The sequence below is a fragment of the Pantherophis guttatus genome, chromosome 6 (genome assembly GCF_059756535.1).
Source record: "Pantherophis guttatus breed Tessera chromosome 6, ASM5975653v1, whole genome shotgun sequence".
In the NCBI taxonomy this organism is placed as follows: domain Eukaryota; kingdom Metazoa; phylum Chordata; class Lepidosauria; order Squamata; family Colubridae; genus Pantherophis; species Pantherophis guttatus.
Genome location: NC_142068.1, coordinates 21601463 through 21623681, shown reverse-complemented (window position 1 = coordinate 21623681; position 22219 = coordinate 21601463). Strand labels below are relative to the sequence as shown.

Sequence of the window (22219 nt, the reverse complement as noted above, 5' to 3'; positions counted from 1 at the left end):
GATAGGTGTGTGAAGAATTGAATTTTAATTATGTGGAACTAAGTTCCATTGAATTCAAATATGCATGGAGGCATCCTCAGCTAACTACTGACATAAGGAGCAATTCCCTTAATCCTTTTATCAGTTCCCTAACGTTTACCTCCCATAGGCAGCCATAATTTTTAAAAGCGGTTTGTTTTTTTGATCCAAAATGAAATATTTGACCAAAAAAACACTGAGTGATTCTTTACAAGCTGAGCAAATGATGGGATAACAGATCTCTTTAGGAATAAGCTGTTAAGGCTTAACTGAATCTTCAAATCTTACTCATACAATGTATTTAATGAAAAATAATACAAGAAAAGAGCTCTGGTTCCAATATTGACTTTTACTCAAATTACAATAATACAGTCCAATAGCAGTCATTCACCAGACCTTATGAATAGTGAATATACCAAGTTATGCCCAATGCAAAGACTGGCACTTCTAATGCACCATTAACAAATATAGAACATAAATTGGTTTTCCATTCAGAAAACCTTTTTTTTTTTAAATTCAGAAATTACTTATTGTTGGAGTCTTCACTGAGAAGATCATTTAAAACTCACAAGGATTTTCATACATTTTTTTTTTTTTAATTTGATTTATATGCCGCCCTTCTCCGGAGACTCAGGGCGGCTTACAATGCGTTAAGCAATAGCCTTCATTCTTTTGTATATTTTATACAAAGTCAGCTTATTGCCCCCACAAACTGGGTCCTCATTTCACCTACCTTAGAAAGGATGGAAGGCTGAGTCAACCTTGAGCCTTGGAGAGATTCGAACCAGCAGAAATTGCAGGCAGCTGTGTTAATAACAGGGTGCACTAAACCATTGTACTATCAAGGCTCTTGATTTTAAAGTGCTGAACAGGAATCGCAATGGACCATTTATGCAATGATTAAAGTTGATGTTGAGGTGAAGTTTATCAACATTTTGTCAGCATTGGGTTGAACAAGTTACACTACAGATGAATCTTGAATGAAGTATGGACTTCTTCCCTTTGATTATTGAAACATGTAAAGTCAAAACTACTCAGTAATGGAGTCATTCTATGGTTATCACTGTTTTCCAGAATAGTTGTATTCTGAAAGCATAAAAAGTTGAACTCTTGATCATCTTTAAGAAATGATAAACTTGTGATAAGTACAGATGACAAAAGTGTTTCTCTGTGTCGCATAAGAGATGCTAGTTCCATCGTAGCGCATAAGCTTGGCCCAGGAAAAGGTGAAGATCTGTAATGTGCATTGCCTTTGGAAACAAAACAGTGGAGATGATCAACTTAATAAAATGTTCCTGTATATAAATAGAAATTCATTTATATGAAGTACAATTGATTTCTCATATAAAAGATGTACAAGTATATATAGTGCAGTAGAAAACAATGGAATTTGGGGAAGGAAACATTTCATCTCCATTCAGATCTAATCACTTTGTTTTTCACTATAATTAACTCTCCTTTGATTGACTATGCCACACATTCATCCTGTTCTCATTAGGTCTGCCAGTTCAGTGCCATAATATACAGATAACAGGATGGCTCTGTTACTCCACATAGCTTCATCTTCATCAGTTTAGGTCACTATCTGAAGACTACAATGCATCACAACACTAGTGAATTGTGTCCACACTAAATAGTTATGGCTGGCACAGCTGTTTTTAGAACAGGGTTAACTGAGTTCGTGGAAAATTCATCTATTGATATTTATCAGTCCTCATGTTGTCTTGAGGGTCACTGATATCATATTACTTAATGCAAGTAATGGAAAACCACAAAATGGAGAAGCCATCATATATTGCTTGGTGTTTTTCCACAGGCAGCCACATAATCGCTGTGGGAAACTGGATCCTGAATCTCAAAAAGTGTTGGTCTAATAGAACAGGGATAATACTATGCTCTTCTTAACGCTAAAATTATTATTATTTCCTTACCTGATTTGTAGAGTTATACATCACTTTGTGAGGAGATGGAATGATTGCATCATTCTGAAGTACAACCACACTTTGAGAGGAGTTGAATTGGGCCCCTAAGACTTTTACTTCACCAAACTTTAAGTTATTTGGGTCAAAAAATCCTTGATGGGCAATTCTGATATCCAAGACATTCTGAAAGACAGTTCCCCAATATATTTATTGATAAAGTTATTTCATAATTTGCCATCATCTACATTTGGTTCCACCATGTAATGTATTATTGGGACAATATGATGAGAATGAAAGTAGCAGCAATAGGAATATTGGCAAAAGGTTTAATGGTGGTGGCTTCTAATAATCTGTAGATAAAAGCTCAATGTCTTGAGTTGTTGACCAGAATTTACAGATTATTACTGATCATTGTAAATCTAAATGTAGCTTTGCCTACTTATTATTGTACTTGGTTTAACATGCCCAACTCTCACTATGGGCAACCATGCTATTCTGCATCTCTTCTTGTTGCCTTTGAATAAAGACCTTTGGGACAACTATGACCTGGATGATTGAGAATCTTCCTATGTATAATTCACATGTAGATAAAGTAGGGTAGATGCCCTAATTCAGTGGTGAAATCTAAAATTTGTTACTACCGGTTCTGTGGGCATGGCTTGATGGGGGGGGGGTAATGTGACTGGGTGGGCATGGCCAATTTTTTTTTTTTACTTTTAAAACCATTTTTTCTACAACCTCTTCGGCGAAGAGGTTGTAAAAAAATGCTTTCAAAAGGCTCTGAGGATCTCAGCTGAGTTGCCTGATCGGCAGAGGCTTTTTAAAAGCCTCTGCCAATCAGGCAACTCAGCTTGGATTGTCAGAGGAATTTAAAAGAAAAAAAGGGATTTTTTTATTTTAAAAGCCTTTGACGATCCCAGCTGAGCCGTGCGATGATCAGAGGCTTTTTTTTTTATTATTTATTTCTAAAAGCATTTTTTGGCCGAAGAGGTTGTAGAAAAAATGCTTTTAAAAGTTAAAAAAAAAAAAAAAGCCTCTGATGATTGTGCAGCTCAGCTGGGCATGTGGGGGGGGGACAGGGATTTTTGCTACTGGTTCTCTGAACCACCCGCCTCCATCGCTACTGGATCGGGCGATCCGGTCCGAACCGGGAGCATTTCACCCCTGCCCTAATTCATACCAATTAGTAGGTATAGATTAGAGTTTTTTCCCTTCTTTCATTTTGCTGTAATTATCAAACAATACTGAAATGTTTTAATATGTAATTCAAAATATTTAATATTCAAAATACCTATACTATATACAAAGAAAAATATATAATTTCCATTAATATAGCTATTATAGTTAGTGGCTTGTTTCTTATTATTGGGTAGGGTTTTTTCTTCTTTCATGGTTTCTATTATTAATTAATTAATTAATTAATTAATTAATTAATTAATTAATTAATTAATAGAGCAAGAGCAAAGAAGAGCAACAAAGATATTAGGGGACTGAAGGCTAAAACATATATAGAATGGTTGCTGGAATTGGATATGTCTAATTTAATGAAAATAAGGACTAGGATGACATCATATCAGTGTTCCAATATCTAAAGGGTTGCCATAAAGAAGAGGGAATCAACCTATGCTCCAAAGCAGGACAAGAAGTAATGAAAGGAAACTAATCAAGGAGAGAAGCAACCTAGAACCAAGAAGAAATTTCCTGACATTTAGACCAACTTGCTCCAGAAGTTGTGAATGCTCCAACACTGAAACTTTTAAAGAAGAGATTGGACAACCATTTATCTGAACTGGTATAGAGTTTCCTGCCTGAGCAGGGGATTGGACTAGAAGCCCTCCAAGATCCCTTGCAACTCTGTTATCCTGTTACCCTGTTACCCTGTTACCTTGTTACCCTGTTATCCTATCTATTCATCCATCCATCCATCCATCCATCCATCCATCCATCCATCCATCCATCCATCCATCCATCCATCTATCTATCTATCTATCTATCTATCTATCTATCTATCTATCTATCTATCTTTCATGTTTCCTAACTGTTCATCTTCCTCCTTCTTAATATGTAATATCCACAAAAATAATGTATAATTTTCTCTAGTATAAATGAAAACAATGGACACTGATTAACATTCTAAGTCATTATATGAACAAATAGTTCTGTAATTGCATTATATTACTAAAGCATCAATAAAAAAAAATCTATATCACTGAAATATTCAGCAAGATAGCTTCAGTGATAAATTAGTTAATCTTTATCTATTTTGTTCATTCCTCAATCATATTTGAAATCATATGCAACTTAATTGATCAAATTAATAATTTGGACTGCAATAAAAAAATGTAAAGACAATTTGGTGTAGGGGTTATGACATCAGGCTAGTTTCTGGAAAGAGTTCTAGTTCTGCCTCAGGCCCAAAGTGACCTTGGACCAGTCACTTTCTCATAGTCTTAGGAAGGAGACAACAGTAAACAATCTCAAAATTCTCGCCAAGAATTTTGAAGGCAACAATAGTAATATGACATCTAGGTTCCTCAGTGCTTATCAAGGCCATATCACCAAAAGAATTGGCATTGGGATTTCACATTATTGTGTACATAATAATTGCAGTAGATGGATAAAAATGCCAGAATATAAATATAAAATATAAAGTGAATAAGTAAGTGAATAAAAATACCAAATCCAGTCTAAGTAAAAATAGTTATACATCACCTTTTGCAGTGCCATTGTAACTTTGAACAGTCACTAAATGAATAGTTGAAATTTGAGGAAAACCTGTATATTTATTATCCGAACCCACAATATTTTGAACCTTGATTGAACCTGTAAGCACAACCCATTCTCAAATACATCTCCATACCCAATCTTCAAGAGAACATAAGATAATTTTTTGCAGGTATGCCACATTGCAGAATTGTGCCATGAGTCTAAATTTAACTTGAAAGCCTCAAACTGATCTTCCAGTTATATCAGATTGGGAAATCTAAATTTAGCCTGAAAGTTCTACAATAGCAAAAACAAGTCTTTTAGACCTTCTTCAACTGTTTCAGCTGTAGTTTGAAAGAAAAGAACCTATTAGATCCATACACTTTGGAACAGGAAAGGGACAAAATAGTGATTAGGAAGAATGAACACTGGAAAGTTGATAAAGAGACATTTGGAGGGTTCAAGTTTTTGCAATATTTCAAGACTTCTTTGAAGAACACCAGAAAGCAAAGAGCTTTCTCACTATTATGAAAAGAAGCAGTCATTCACTTATCTCTGAATTATAATAGCAAATGATTGCAAAGTATTTCTTTCTAAATGTAATGTTCTGTGCCAACAAATGGATCAAATTAAATGAAAAAAAAATAGCATTCTCAAAAAATATCTTGAAATAACAATTTTCTTATTCTTTCTACCTTAATAGCACTACCTCAAGAGTATATAGAATGACATAATTATATTTACTATCAAAAACGAACAAAAAATATTTGCCATGCAAATAGCTATTACACAAATTTGAGACCCACTGATTTTTATTGAACACAATGCCTGCAGGCTAGAAAAGGGACTCCAGAAATCAGGTAAGATCTGAATCAGCAAGTATTTTCCATTTGTTTGTTTGAGAGAATTGGTTTGTTTAAGAGAATTGGTTTGTTTAAGAAAATTTATACGGCCACCCACTAACTCTCAATGACTCTGGGTGGCTTACAAAAATAAAAACTCAATGCACAAAAAGTAAAAACAATAATCCCCTACCCCCCCCACTCCACTCCCTGGTGACAAGGAATAATTCATGTTTAAAGGTACTCAGTTAATTGCTTGTTTCACTTGTAGTTTTCTTATTCAACTAATTCTGGTTACACAGACACTACTATTTGACTTATTACACCTGAATTTTGTCAATCACTTATGAGTCCCTTCCTGAAATTTATTCCATCTAATGGTGGGACAGGAAGAATGGGGTGTAAAAATGATTTGTGTGGCTATGGAATGAGAAGACTACATAGGCTTGTAGGGTTTGAAAATATATGAGAATGAGACAGCAGCAAGTATGAAAGTAATCTGAGAGAAAAAAAAATCTCAATATTGTTTCTCTCTCTCTCTCTCCCTCCCTCCCTCCCTCCCTCCCTCCCTCCCTCCCTCCCTCTCTCCTTCTCTCCAAACACATTTTGCTTCATCTTTCTCTCTTTCTCTCTTTTGCTCTGTACACAGACATGTTATTGGACATGTTATTCCAAATGTTATTGGAAAGTAATTGATTCGAAGAAACCATTTTGGTGATACTTGTTTGCCTCTGGGGGGTTTATATAGAAACCTAATTGATTTCTCTGTACAGGTAATCCTTGATCACAATTGAACAGAATTCAACTCTGTTGCTAACTGAGATATTTGATAAGTGATTTTTGCCCCGTTTTACAATCTTTTTTGTCACAGTTGTTAAGCGAATAATGGCAATTGTTAAGTTTGTCATATGGTTGTTAAGTGAATCTGGCTTCCCCATTGACTTTGCTTGGCAGGAAGTCGCAAAAGGTGATCACGTGACCCCAAGACACTGCAACCATCATAAATATGAATCAGTTGCCAAGCGTCCAAATTTTGCTCATGTGACCCTGAGGATATTGTAATGGTTGTAAGTGTGAAAAACAGTCAAAAGCCAGTTTTTTTCTGTGCTATTGTACCTTCAAATGTTCACTAAATGAACTGTAAGTCAAGGACTACCTGTATTGGTTCATTCAATCAGGAAATAATGCCTAGAAAATGTACATACCTGACTGACATTAAACGTGTGTAGGAGGTAAAGTCCTTTCTCATATGCATCTGTAATAAAAGAATTGCAATATATGATTATTATATTATCCATGTTTCTGACAGGCTGTTTCCCACCATTTCATTCATTTATTCATTCAATATTTAAACTGCCCAAAAGCCACTGTGTTTAGTTTACAATAAAACACACTAAAAAATGAAGAATATAATAAAAATATAAAATTAAATTAAAAATTAAAATAAAGAAATGCATTCCTTAACCTTGAGGAATAGTTGCATTGCCATCTGACAAAGCATTCCAAGCACAAGATAAGATGAATCTGTCCTCTAGAAAAAGTGGAATGGAATAGAATGGAACAGAACAGAACAGAACAGAACGGAACACTTTATTGTCACTTTAAGTGTACCCTAATCAGCATACATTAAAATGAAATTTTGTTGCCTTCTCAAAATATAACCTTTATGCATATACCCACATACACACATATATATGACATGGAAAAACAACACAGTCTGGTTTGAATGTATACATAATGGCAGGAAAAAAACCAGAATCTTGCAAGTTTACCAGACGGATGGCACAAAGAACAAAGCTGTTATAGAATACAGTAGTCCTGCTTTAGATACTTTGAAACCTCCTCCCAGAAAGGAGCATGAAGTGGGCATGAAGTGGGTGTGTGGGGTTTCTAACAATGCTTCGAGTTCTAAGCACATATTGTTTATAGGTAGTATCCTGAATAATGGGAAGTGAGCTTTCTATAATCTTCTCAGCTGTTCTTACCACTCTCTGTATGGACTTTCTATCTGAGGCACTGCTGCCACCAAACCAAACAGTGATGCAGTTTGTTAAAATGCTTTCAATTGTGCCTCTGCAAAAAGTGGCCAGGACAGAGGAGAAAGATGTGCTCTCCTCATCCGGCGCAGGAAATGCAAATGCTGGTTTGCACACTTCACTAAAGATAACGTATGAAGAGACCAAGTCAGATTGTTACTTATCTGCATCCCTAGATACTTCATACTATTGACCACCTCCACAACTGCAGCCTTCATACAAAGTGGAGTATGACTATGCCAGCTCTTTCTAAAATCAACAACGATCTCCTTTGTTTTGTTAACGTTCAACCTGTCCTTTGCAAAGTCCAATGAGATGAGATCACCAAAAAGGCCTGAAAAGAACATCAGTTTTACCAAGAAATCAGTAAGTAAATCTATGGGAAATGTTATGTGCAGTGTCATCCAGTTAAATAAACACAAGTGTAAGGGGCATGCATAAGAACACCAGTGTGCCTACCGTCCCTGTCCTAATGTTTCCTCTATTTGCATCTATTTTATGTATTCAATTCATGCTTACACTTACATATATTACCTAATATGTTCTTCACAAATAAAATAAATTTATAAGTATAGACCGAATAACTTCCTAACAGCAACAAGCAAGTAACCAAATAGTGAGCAAAAGCATGAATTTCTAATGGAAATACTTGTACATGTTTGTGTTAAGTATAGTTGGGCAACAGAATTCATTGCTACAACTGGAGAAAAATTAAATTTTGGTTGGAACAATTTCTATGTATTTGCCGATACAAGAAAGCTAAAAGAAAAAGGTAAACATCCAACAGAACGATGCAACTGTTTGTTTGTTTGTTTGTTTTAAGGGCCAAAAATTTAGGCCCTACATTCTGGCATTATCTTCTACAGTTCTTGAGAGCCATGCAAAAATGATGCTTTAAATCAGAAAATATTTACTTGTCCTAGAATTAACGACATTTTTTTTTCAAGTTATGCACTCTTTTCAATAATGTGCATTATACAATTAAACACCCTAACAGGGTTATAATTCAGTATTATCTTCAATGTGTCTTTGCATTCTATGGTGAGTGTTATATATTGGAAGCCAATTAAATCTATTGATTAATTTATCAAGGTTATACTTACCAATTGTTGTTCCATCATCCCAATAAAGAAGTCCTTGAGCAGCCCCATTATCATCCAAAGCAACTGTAAGTCCCATTAAATTTTTTCGACTAAAAGAAAAAAGAAAAGAAGAGAAAGGACATTTTAAAAAAAGAAAGTTGATTTATTTCCATTATTGTTCTAACTTGGGCTAGAGGATGTTGGTTTCATAAGAATCTGTTGTCTAGCCACACTTAGAGAAGATTTAATATCTATCTATATCTATATCTATATCTGTATCTGTATCTGTATCTGTATCTGTATCTGTATCTGTATCTGTATCTGTATCTGTATCTGTATCTGTATCTGTATCTGTATCTATCTATCTATCTATCTATCTATCTATCTATCTATCTATCTATCTATCATCTTTTCCCAAAAATACGACCTACTCAGAAAGTAAGTCCTAGCTTGATTTTTACATGTGCACCCAATATAAGCCCTACCCCCAAAATAAACCCTAATTAAGACCACTCCCACTCCAGGGTGCACGGGTAAAAATTAAGCTAGAGTGGGAATGGAAGGTGGAACTGCCCTACTCTTTACCTTCAGATAGTTGCAGCAAAGCCTCGCACACCTTGGCCCATTTCTTTTGCAGCCAGCAAGAATTCCTGAAGGTCTCTGTAGCTGATCACAGAGCTCTGGATTGATCCAGAGCTCTTTTATCAGCTACAGAGGCCTTCAGGAAAGCCTTGCTGGCTACAGAAGAAATGAGCCAAGGTGTGCAAGGCCTGGCTGCAACTATCCGAAGCCTAAGAAGTTCCTGAAGTCCTCTGACAGTGAAAAGGAAGCTGGGGGTGATGGGCACAAATGACAGGCACAAGTGAGGTGAGTCAGTGGACAACATCCCCCCCCCAAAAATAAGACCTGGTGCCTTTTTTTGATGGCAAAAAAATATATAAGACAGGGTCTTATTTTTGGGAAAACAAGGTATCTACCCTGTTTCCCCCAAAATAAGACATCCCCCAATAATAAGCCCAATTAGACTTTTGAGCACATGGCAATTGAGCGCTTATTTCAGGGTTCAAAAAAATATAAGACAGGGTCTTATTTTCGGGGAAACTCGGTATCTATCTATCTATCTATCTATCTATCTATCTATCTATCTATTTCTATAACTGCCTATCTCAACCCAGTGACTCTGGGCAGTGAACAATTATAACATAATTACCTATTTTATAACATTTTTTATATATATTTTTAAATGTTTTGTTTTTATACAAAAACAAAAAAGCAACTTCTCAATACAAAACTGATGAACAAGTTACCAATATGGTGACATATTGCTCGTACCTGATGTTGGTGTTTAAACCAGGTAGCTGCCATGGGATAATATAGCCACCTCTGAGATGAAGATTGATGTGATCAAGAGGAGTTGGCAATCTTCTCTGCTGTCGCCTTGTGCCAATGTTTTCCTCCTATTTGTAAAGAAGACAATATTTTCCATGTTGTTATCCCACAAAAGTTACACACTCTTCCACATTTATTGGATAACTCAAATAAAGTTTCTTTGGCTGCTTTCATTAACATTTGGTTCAAATTCCCATCAGTATTTTGTTCAGTGCCCCTCCTTTTTTTCATCAAGGTCTTATTCTTGAATTCAGCTGAAATTTGAGGCCAGAAGAAAGCATGGAAACTTAATACTAAAGATGTTTGTCCTAAAATTCAGAGGAATAAGGCAGGTACAAGGAAGAAAAAGAGATATATTACTTACTGTGTAATAATCATACCAGCGGGCATCTGGAAAGTAAGCTTCCACTTCTGTAACGTTCTACATTTAAATAGATGTATTAATATTAAATATAATATGAATGGTTCTTTTTGAAGAAAAATATATTTACACATATTTACTTTTCATTTTTTTCTCTCAACTTACTTCATGTAGTGCAGGACTAATGAGCAATGCAGGTCCCCAGAGAAACTGCTCATGTATACTCCATGTTGTTTTGTCATCGGTAAATCTAAAAGTAACATACTGAATCATTATGTAGAGCAGGGTTGGGCTGGTTTCAGGTTTTGGCTCTGCTCTTTATCTACAAAAACATTAATCATCTCCTCCTCCTCCTCCTCCTCCTCCTCCTCCTCTTCCTCCTCCTCCTCCTCCTCCTCCTCCATCTCCATTAAAACTTAACCAGAAGTTTTTGCACATCTACTTCAAGTTATCTAAAACTATTAGTATATTCTGATTAAACATCTGGTCTAGAGCAATAAGAGCATTATGCTTCTTTAAAAATCAAATACCTGGGTGTGTGCCAAAAATGCTATTATATATACTTGGTTTGAAAAGACTGTTCTAAATGTTTTAAAAATGTAGCTGCTCTTGAGATTAAATTTCCAACCTGTTGAGTTATTTTTTTTTAAAAAAAGGAAGGGCATGTTTTCCTTTTTAAAAAGGACATATTTAGTTGTTATTTTATTGCAAGCAAAAACTAAGCTTTGAAAGCTCACACACCATTAATTAATTAAAAGTCACCTATTGATACACCTTCATATCCAAGACAATTTTCCTATTGAGTGTCACCCAATGATAATGGTATGAATGAAAATAATATTCAAACTTTGGGCTTCTTTTTATTTATTTATTTTTTAAAATATAAACTTTAAGAATTTACATTCACTGAATAGTAGACGTTTAGATATTTAATTGTGTTTAATTGCATTTTGTTTATATTATACCATAACATAGAAACTGTATAATATTTTTGTCCCAGAAAAATGCAGGTCAAAGAAGGAGCTCATCTCAGCTTCTTAAGTTGAAGGAAAAATAAATGACTTTAGTCAGATAGTTTTATAAATGGCAATGCTTTGTGCAGTCATAGGAAGGATTTGATACTGAGTATTCCTATAATTGCTGGAATAACTAATCAGTAAGTGTGTGTGTGTGTGTGTGTTCCTTCAGTTTTTATAAACTAGAAAAGAATCAGAACAATTTCAAGATGACAGAAGGATTTTCTACAGAACATCTACCTGAAATGAGCATTCAAGAATATTCAATACTTACTCATGAAGTAAAGGGCGCACAACAGTGCTACCATGGGCATGGGCCTCATACATTAGTGTGTACAGATATGGAAGCAAAGTATATCTGGTATTGAGCACGTTCCTGGATATGTCTTCAAATTCCTTATTAAAAGCTACAGGATCTTGCCTCTAAAATTTCAAATAAATATAATAGTTAGATTTTCAGAAACTGTCACTCTGCTGCTACATCCACATTTCCTTGCTTTTTCTCACATGCATAGAAAGCATTAGAAAAAAAATTAAAATAATATATTTGTATTTTCTAGATGGATGTCAGTCCCACTTAGGTACACCAGACCAAAAAATCAATGCCACAAGAAAGTTAAAACTATTTTGATTTCAATTTGGTATAACAGAATCTTGCATATCTGATTGTACCATATTTTCTCTGCTATCCTAAATTCTTGTGAATTAGGGATATGTCTGTCTGAGCCACTTAATGACTATTGTGGACTTAAAATATGTTTCTAATTTCTTTAAAAACTGAACCATTTCTTTTTGTTCTTTCAACCCAGTGGGCTGCTGGAATGAATTATGTAAAGGAGCTCAAGACAGTTTCTGTTTGCCAATCTTCAGGATAACTTTCCAAAACGTAAGCAGAAAATTCCCAATTTGGAATAGGGGAGAATCCAGAAAAATAACTGTTGACATTGAATATACTTGATTGAGGGATAAAAAACAAACAAACAAACACCTGAGATCCCACCCCCATCCTTAAGGGAAAGAAAGAGGGGCAATAATAAGTAGTGACAATTATCCCACTCTCCTCTCCTCCACCATCTCTCCTAGCCATGTGACCATGAGTATAGTTTATGTACCCTATGCTATGTTTTCTGGACATTCAGACCAGTAGTGAAATGCACTTACTTTCGTTACATTTCCGCTATCGGAAATGTAAGTGTTCACCTCTTCTGCACATGAGCAGAGGGTCAAAAATGGGACGTAATGATGTCCCAGCAGATGGGCAGAGCCCTACCGGGCATGAGCCAGATAGATCCAGCCGGATTTCACCACTGATGCAGACCAGCACAAATACACAGACTCATGATAAGGAGACAGCAAAACCAAGTACAATATAGTCTTTGTTACACTGAAGGATACTGTATATACTTTCTAGAAAATTTACCATTCACGGATTAGTGGGCAAATTAGTGGGAAAGAATATTTCAATAGAACAAAGTCTATCTCATAAAGAAAAACCATGCAACAGATTGAATGGTGGACTAGCAGTTATCACTTCACAGTTCTGTCCACCTAATTCAGCAGCAAATATTTAAAATTTGGCAGGCCAGAATTTCTGGTCCTTTATCAATATACAATAAAACCAGATCTTTCTTCACTAGTCTTATTAAGTATGCAAGTGTTGTTTCCTCCTGAATTTATTTCCCCACTTACTCCATTAACCTATTTTCTACAATATATTTCTAACCTTGCTGTTCTCCACTTTGGAATACAGCAGCCAGCAGAGGCCAGATCGGTTAATTTCTCTGCCTATTTATGAGATTTATCTCCCACTCACTTTCTTTTTTTTTTTTGCCCCTTTTGTTATAAACAACTATAATGTGTGGAAACATAACTTCTTAATTTTTGCAGATTTAAGTCAGCACTGTGTTCCTAGCAGACCCTAAGGTTTATAGAACCATATAGTTTGAGTCGTTGGCCATTTAAATCAACTTCCATCTGAACATATCCAATTAACCAGAATCCATCATAAGAACATGATCTGTTGGATCAGGCTATATACCTTCTTACTCAGCATTTGTTTCTTATGGTGGCCAATCAGATGGCTTTGGAATTCTCACAGCAGATAATGGAGACAAATTCTTCTGCAATTGGTATTTGCAGAATATTAAAGTATCAATATAACAGTGCTTAGCAATGATTATTGAATACTACCAGCCAGGGGTGAAATGTTCCCGGTTCGGACTGGATCACCTGATCTGGTAGCGATGGATGCGAGTGGTTTGGAGAGCCAGTAGCAAAAATCCCACACCCCATGCCCAGCTGAGCCGCACAATCATCAGAGGCTTTTTTTTTTTACTTTTAAAAGCATTTTTTCTACAACTTTGGCTGAAAAAAAATGCTTTTAAAAGTTAAAAAAAAAGCCTCTGATGATCGTGCGGCTCATCAAAAGCATTTAAAAGAAAAAAAGGGTTTTTTTTCTTTTAAATGCTCTGACAATCCCAGCTGAGTTCCCTGATCGGCAGAGGATTTCAGGGAACTCAGCTTGGATTGTCAGAGCATTTAAAAGAAAAAAAAAAACCTTTTTTTCTTTTAAGTGCTCTGACGATCCAAGCGGAGTTCCCTGATTGGCAGAGGCTTTTTAAAAAAGCCCCTGCTGATCAGGGAACTCCGCTTGGATCGTCAGAGCCTCTTGAAAGCATTTTTAACAACCTCTTAGCCGAAGAGGTTGTAGAAAAAATGGTTTTAAAAGTAAAAAAAAAAAAAGTTGGCCACGCCCACATTACACCCTCCCACCAAGCCATGCCCACAGAACTAGTAGTAACAAATTTTAGATTCCACCCCTGCTACCAGCCCTAAATTAGAGGTATTTGCCAATGATTTGGTAATAATTTTGGGAAAAATCTCTTGGAATAAAGTAATAATGTAAAACTTAAAAGATTTGGGTGCAGTAGGTGGATTTTAAATCAATAATGAGAAAAGGAAAAATGTTAGGAAAAATATGAAGATGGCAGAGCAAAAATAACTGATAGAAAAAAGTGGTATATGTCATCTGAGAAATTGTCTAGAATGTATAAAGCCACCTCAATTTATGTTGGAAGTATGAACAATAAGAAGGTACATTTTATCATTTTAGGTGGATGTATTTTGGTTTTTTATCTATTATTGGTTTTTATTATTTAATTTTTCTTTAGTAAAAAATTAATTATATATTAAAAAATTCAGGGGAGACAGTCTCATTATGACTTTATTGTGTAGCAATAAATTCCATGGGCTAATTAATGTATTATTCCACAAGTAAATGCTGGTCCCCGTCCCCCCAAATCCATTTAATTGGATGCTCCTTGGTTCTAATTTTTTGAGAAAGGGGAAAAAAAATATATCTTTGACCAATATTGGAACACTGTCCTAAAGGTGCTTTTTCAAAAGGCAATTGGACTTTGTTTTTCCTTCTTCTTGGATTTTTGCTTCTCATTCCCATTCTTGGATGAGAAGCGAAATGTTTACAAGGAAAAACACAGGACAGTTGCCTTTTTAAAAAAACATCTTTGGGACATTATGACCTGGATGACTGAGAATCTCATAAATATTGGAACACTGATATCCTGTCACCCCTAGTCCCTTTTTTCTCTAGACAAGACATAACCAATTCCTGCAACCATTCTTCATAAGTTTTAGTCTCCAACCCACTAACCATCCTTGTTGCTCTTCTCTGCGCCCTTTCCAGAGTCTTAACATCTTTTTTCTATTGTGGTGATCAGAACTGGATGCAATATTCCATTCCATTTCTGTGTCACAGTCATTTTCAGGTTTTAACATCCTCAATTTATTTTCAACCACAAACACAACCAGTCAACTGATTATTCAAAATGCAATCTGAATAACAGTCTACTGTCACCCGTACTGTTAGGATACTTTTTCTCACATTTAATCTGAATTAGCCTTGGTATGATTAAAATCCATTATTCTGCATCCTGCACTTTGAAACAAAGGAAAACAGATCTTAACTTTCTTCTATTGACATTGAGTATTTGAAGAGTGCTATCATAGTTCCCTTCATCCTACTTTTCTCAAGGCTAACTATATCTCATAATTATATCAATTAATCATATCCTATATCAATCCTTAAGATTCAATAGTTTAACCTACTTCCTTAATTAAATGTTTTTTTGAGGGGACCTTTTTACGTGGAAGTATAGTTCAACGGTGAAACCAATTACTGAGAGATGCTGTGTACCCTGATGCTTTTGGATTGAAGCTAGACAACCATCTATCCAGAATGTCTTGAGTTTAGAGTCCTGCATTGGATACTGGATTTAATATCTTCAGTGGTTTCTTCCCACTTTGGCACTACTCTCTCCTGCCCCAAGAGCAGAACAAACAAGCTAAAACAGGAATAAGGATAGAGTGAAAGTAGGATGTCTGTGCAGCAAATTTACAGATGCATAGGAGGCACTTCTTTGTCCAGTGGACATGGACAGGTAGAGGTTTGTCTATCACCATCATTCACAGTCACACATGATACCTAGAAAAAATGTTTGAAGTTGACTGCATCAGCAAGCATCGTGGGATCACCCAGCTTGAACTGTCCACTCACACAAAGTGTGAGGCTTCCAGACTAAGTGACTTTGGCACGTGCTATAGGCTATCTTGAAGCTGCCCAGTACTTGAAATACTTTGGTAAATGTTTCCAGAGAAGGCTGAGAAATGTTGTTGTTTTTTACTGCATCAATGATCCAAAGTAGTTTGAGGCTACCCAAATTGCTTTGCCATGGCAAATTGGGTAGCTTCTTAGTTTTAGCAAAACAAATCAGATAACCTTCATTGAATAAATCACTTTGCTGGAGGAAATTTTAGTTGTTTTGCATAAGACTAGTGTCTTAATTTTATTCTGATCCAGAGTCCCTTGGCTTTGTATGTGCAGAGTGATGACCTTCCAACAGAGAGAAGTTTACTCCATTTTTTTTTCTTAATGTGTCACTTTCATCTTCCAAACAACAGACTTTCCAATCTGGGAAATGATTTTCCCAGATCAGAAGATGATTATCTGCATGAATTATTTGGTTATTAGTTTTCCTTAGTTATAGCATTTTTAAGGAAGTTCGTCCATGCAAATATATATATATTAACTCTGATTACTATCATGCCCTACTCATATGTAAAGATTTGGGAGCCAATCCTATCTCTCATATAGATCAAGAAAATGGAGATGACATAGTCTAACAAGATAGAATAGGATAGAGCAGCTGTGGGGGCTGTTACTCCTATTTATTTATTTATTTATTTTATTATTTATTTACTTTATTGGTTCGATTTATATGCCGCCCTTCTCCGGAGACTCAGGGCAGCTTACAACGCGTTAAGCAATAGCCTTCATACTGTTGTATATACCTGCTTAGTAGGGCTTTTGCCCCCCCGCCAAGTGGTGTTCTTTTTTATACAAAGTCAGCTTATTGCTCCCACAACCGGGTCCTCATTTTACCTACCTCGAAAGGATGGAAGGCTGAGTCAACCTTAAGTCAAATTTAATCAACCTTAAGTCAAATTGAGTCAAATTTAAGGTGAGCCAAGGCTTTGCGCTAATGTTAAATTAGCCAAAGTCCCTGATTTAGTTGCAGATTTTACTAAACCAATCACAGTTATTACTTTTTGTTTAGTATTTTCTTCTTGTGTTATCACTTCTAATGAGGCAGACAAAAACATGAATAATGGCTTGATACAGCTATAGCATTTTAAAACATGAACCAGAGGTTCTGCTGAAGGAAATTTTCACCACGTTAGGCAATGTCAATACTAAAAACCACATTTTCTAAACTTACTATAAATCCAATGCCATTATGATTTCTGGAATATGGATAAAAGGCACCCAACTGCATCCAACGAGCACACATTTCATATGTTGTATTGTCATTGAAGCCACAGATATCTGCCCCAGTCTGTACATAATAAAAATATTTAAATATCAGTCTCACTTTTAAAAAACAATATAAAGAAACAATTGAAATTATTGTGAATTAAACTTACATAGGATATTCCAAAAAGGCTAAATTCCATCATACCTGAAAAAAAAAGTAGTACACTGTTTTAGCAAATGATTTGTCTTTTAATAATCACTATATTAACCTCTTATAGGACATTAAGGATTTTGTTTTGGTTTTAATTGGGGGTACATTCCTCAGTCTAAAGCCAGTCTATATTAAAATTACAAGTATTGATTGGTTCCACTCAATCTTCTGCAAGATATTAAAAAAAAAAAAACATTTGTTTTCCAGTGCAGTTTTCTGTAATAAACTTTGGCTTTAGTATAATTTTCTCAATGTACACATTTTATATATGTAACCTTCTGTAGTATGTGTTTTAATATATAATAGAGCCTTGGTAGTACAGTGGTCTAAAGCACCCTGTTATTAACACAGCTGCCTGCAATTACTGCAGGTTCGAATCTTACCAGGCTCAAGGTTGACTCAGCCTTCCATCCTTTCTAAGGTAGGTTAAATGAGGACCCAATTTGTGGGGGCAATAAGCTGACTTTGTATTAATATACAAAAGTATGAAGGCTATTGCTTAACGCATTGTAAGCCACCCTGAGTCTCCGGAGAAGGGCGGCATATAAATCAAATTAAATATATATGTATCCATTTTGTTACATTTCATGTTTTACATTAAAAAAAACTGTTATACATATTATACAGAATTGGAAACTGGAAACTTACAGAAAATCCTAAATCCATCTGCTTTTCTTCAGAAGATAGACTAGAAGGATTCCCCCCAAATTGGTGATATGTTTCAAGTTAGAATTATTATGCACTTTTTAAATTTAATTTAATTTAATATTACTTTATGGGGTTTTTTTTTATAAGAGAAATTATTTATCAGTGGATTCTTTTTTTAAAAAAATGCCCAATTACAAGTTTATTGATGAAGATACAATGCAAAAAGAAGTACTTAAGAGCTGTGGTGGGGCATCGGTAGAATGCAGTATTGCAGGCTAATTCACTGCCCAATGCCAGGAGTTCGATCCTGACTGGCTCAAGGTTGACTCAGCCTTCCATCCTTCCAAGATTGATAAAATAAGGACCCAGATTATTGGGAGCAATATGCTAATACTCTAAACTGCTTAGAGAGGGCTGTAAAGCACTATGAAGTGGAATTAGGTCTAAGTGCTACTGCTATTGCTATTTATTCGGGGCATGTTTCATAAATGTAGAAGAATATAATAACACCACATGCAAATTCCAGAAAGTGCAACCTGAATGTTTTCCTTAATTGGACTCATTGAAATATAATTAATCATGTATTAAGTACATGATATAATGGTATAATGAGGAAGGAAAAATACTTTGTGTGCTAAATGGACCTAAGAATAGTGTTATGGAATATGAAAATATTCAGTTTCACATGCAATACTTTCATTGCATACCTATTGTGCTCATCTGGAAGAAAATATAAGGTGACAAAAATGCAATTGTTAAGTTTTCAATGTATTAAGACTGAAGTTTAATTCATTAGGAACAGAGATGATTAAATGTTCCTGATGAGTATTTTTCAGGATTTTTATTTCGTAATATTCAAAAACAGCCTATTTCATTAATTATACGTTGCTGATATATCCAGAAATGAGGCACATAAATAAACCTGATGACTACAAAAATGTATGTAATCCACTGCAAAAGTGAGTAGATAAGCATTAAGAGTAACTTTATATTACTTATATTAAGTGTCTGTTACTTAAAGTTTTATAAACAGTATTTGTTTACATAAAACCTACTAACTGCATGCAATTTAGCTTTCACTTACCAATTATGGATTTGTAAAGTTGGTCCCATTTTGAAAAGTTATCACCTAACCAATGCCCTGCCCATTTGCCACTCGATGGATATGTTGAACGAGAAATGATAATGCCACGTTCCCCTGTGATACTATGCAGAGCCCTAATAACAGGAATAAACCAACATTTAGGGTGAGTCATTAAAAACCATGATATATATTTAGAAGCAAAAATACAATGCAAATAGATAAGACCATTGCAACAAGGGTGCAGCAAGAGTTTTAAATACAGACATGCAACCATTGTTAATAGGAACGCGGATATAGAATTCATAAAATATTCTAAATTTTAAATTTTAAATTTCAAAATTTTAAATTCTAAATGCCTGCAATAATAAAGGAAAATATATCCTTTTGTTCTGTTTGCTATTTCCCTAACTTTGAGTTGAGAAACTGCTCAGAGTAAATTCTCTGTTGCAATATGTGATTTGGCAAGGCAAAGCTGAAAGACTTATTTGATATAGAGGTCACACAGAACTGACAGAAACTGAATGAAAGACAGTGGGATGATAAGGGGATGATCAAACAAGTATGGTTTAAACCCATTCTAAGAAATTAACTTGAGAAATCAGCTCACACAGGTTCTACCCTAATTCACATACTGATAAAAATGATGGAGACAGTAGCACACACATATTTGAAAGATTATGTTACTATAGCTGTTCTATTTAAAGTAGTTGTAGACCTATATGACATTGATCCTTAGTCTAGTCTAGCCTCTAGGACTGACATATCCATAAATACTGAGGCAGTTGGGCCTTGAAATGTCTCTGGAGTTTTACAAAATCTTACAATCTTACAAAATCTTACAAAAGATTATGTATTTCTATCTTTCTCTCGGAATGAGTAAGAGAAATTCTTTCTCTCAGAATCTTTTCCTGCAGTGTTTTTCAACTGATTTTATTGTTGGAGATAATTCAGAGTGTTATTCCTGTTGTTGTTTTCTCTAACACATTTTTCTATCATGCTGAATCCTCTTCAACTGCCTACGCTTCCCAATTTGAAAAAGCTCAATTGGAGGAATGTTTTCATTATATCGTCCCTTGGGATTTAATTAAAGAAGACTGCTGAGAGATGATTATATAGCAAAAGATATTCACACACAGCCCTCAGCCACCTTGTAACTAAATTAGTGGAATAACATAGCATTCTACTCATAAGAATTCCTCTAAAATTCTATTCTGCTGGGAAAGAAATTTAGGAAAATATTCTCTTTCATCAATACCGAGTGAGAAACAATATGAAAAAATAAAAATAAAAAAGGAAGTTATCAATACATACATATATACAGTACACCTATTATAACATTATCCTGATTTCCAAACAAGGTAATGTTTGAGGAGTCATTGGTGTTCTCTGAGCTTGGTTGTTTTCTTTCAGACATTTCATTACCCAAACAAGGTAACATTATCAGTGCTAGTCAGAAGTGGTGTTTGCTCTCATTTTATATTCTAGTGCAGGGCTGTCAAACTCCCAGGCTGCAGGCCGGATGTGTCACATGATACCCATACCCATGCTCGGTTTAATGAAGGGGAAATAATTCCAATACATCACATGATGATGCTGTGATGATGTGAGTTTGACACTCCTGTTCTAGTGGCTTGTTTCAGTTTTAGTGGGAGTGATCTTGGTAGTTTTTGTTTGGGCATTTTACTGTTAGCCTCTTTGGCTGTTCCTTGATTGGGGTATTATTTGTTGCTTGATTGTTGGTCTAATGTTAATCTTGGTGTTAATCTCTGCTCATCTGGGTGTTGATTGCTGCTGAAATAGTTTCCTTTTCACTTGGTGATTGTCTCTTTCGAATGGTATATGGGTGTCTATTTATTTGTTTGTTTGTTTGTTCTGATGGCTGCCCATCTCACTTTGAAGTGAGTCTGCTTATAACATTAAAAGCAATGTAAAAATAAAATATAAATATTTCTAAAAACAATGAAAAAATAGAATTACAATCCAAAGTAAAGTTGCAGTTAGAAGATGGGGAGAAAAGGAGGTGAATATTTGGGGTGGGGGTGAAGGTGGGATTTTCTCTTAATTCATCAACCACCTCCAGTGTGATACTTCCCCACTGGGCATCAAGTTGGCACAGCCTGGTCTTCAGTTCTTAGGGAAGGTCAAAAGAGTAGGAACAGATCTCACTTCAGGGAAGTGAATATGTTCCAAAGGGCAGGAGCCATGGTGGAGAAGGCTTTCTTAGTTGATGCAGCATGCCCCCTTTCTGGCACAGGTGGGGACAGACCAGTCCCTTTGGGATGAGATGGTTCCTCAAATAACCTGAATCCTGTTGTAGCTTCCAAATACTCTTCCAGGGTAGTCCTATGTAAAATGTTCTGCATTTCTAGAAAGTTCAGATTTTTTTTTTGTTTCCATGTGCCTGTTGATGGTCAATTTGCCCGAGTGCCAAGCTTCCAGGAATTCTCTACAGGTTTTGGATTTCATTTGGTACAGGATGGTCACATGTGACAGTGCAGGTAATTAGGAGCATATCAGGTATGTACCTGCAGTGCAGATAATTGGGAACATATCATGGTACACTCATGCAGTACTATTGGACTAACTCCCAATATGTTTCTGGGTATGAAGCAAGGTGGTTATTATTGCCTACCAAGGTCTGTATAACAAATAACTGTGTTATTTGTTGAACCTGCTGTTTCTGATCATCCTACTAATTCTCACATGATGGACGTGGTCATTTCCCTGAAGCAATGCCATCTGAGGGGATTTGGGAGAAGAACCTTTCTTATGGCAGTATCTGACCTTTGAAAGATTTTTTTCCCCTTGTCTCTGATTGGTCTCTGACCCTAGTTTTTAATCTGTATATGCCACCCAGAGTCATATCGGTGGGGTGAATAGCCGTATAACTATCTAAATGTACACACACATACATTTGGTTTCTTTTGATTAGATATGTTTTTTTAATTATATATGATGTGGAGTTTTGTTGGTCTGTATAACTTCTGTTTGAGGAACACTGCTGGCATTGTAATTTTAAAAATTGAGCAACTCTCTGAGTCTTCCACACAAACAAATGAACTTCTGTCTAACGT

General features: G+C 35.5%; 1 protein-coding gene across 3 annotated transcripts in view; it reads right to left on the bottom strand.

Moving 5' to 3' along the window:
* Positions 1-347: 347 nt before the first annotated feature.
* Positions 348-22219, bottom strand: part of SI (sucrase-isomaltase) — a 161204-nt gene continuing 139332 nt past the window's right edge. For all 3 annotated transcript variants that reach the window (XM_034439061.3, XM_087872533.1, XM_034439060.3), the window contains exons 38-48: positions 19146-19279; positions 17373-17407; positions 17168-17284; positions 11647-11795; positions 10522-10606; positions 10360-10416; positions 9939-10063; positions 8628-8716; positions 6694-6743; positions 1950-2123; positions 348-1268 (exon numbers count right to left, since the gene is read on the bottom strand). In XM_034439061.3, the coding sequence (XP_034294952.2) occupies positions 1206-1268; positions 1950-2123; positions 6694-6743; positions 8628-8716; positions 9939-10063; positions 10360-10416; positions 10522-10606; positions 11647-11795; positions 17168-17284; positions 17373-17407; positions 19146-19279 (1078 nt within the window). In that variant the 3' untranslated portion in view covers positions 348-1205. The remainder of the gene's footprint in view (positions 1269-1949; positions 2124-6693; positions 6744-8627; positions 8717-9938; positions 10064-10359; positions 10417-10521; positions 10607-11646; positions 11796-17167; positions 17285-17372; positions 17408-19145; positions 19280-22219) is intronic.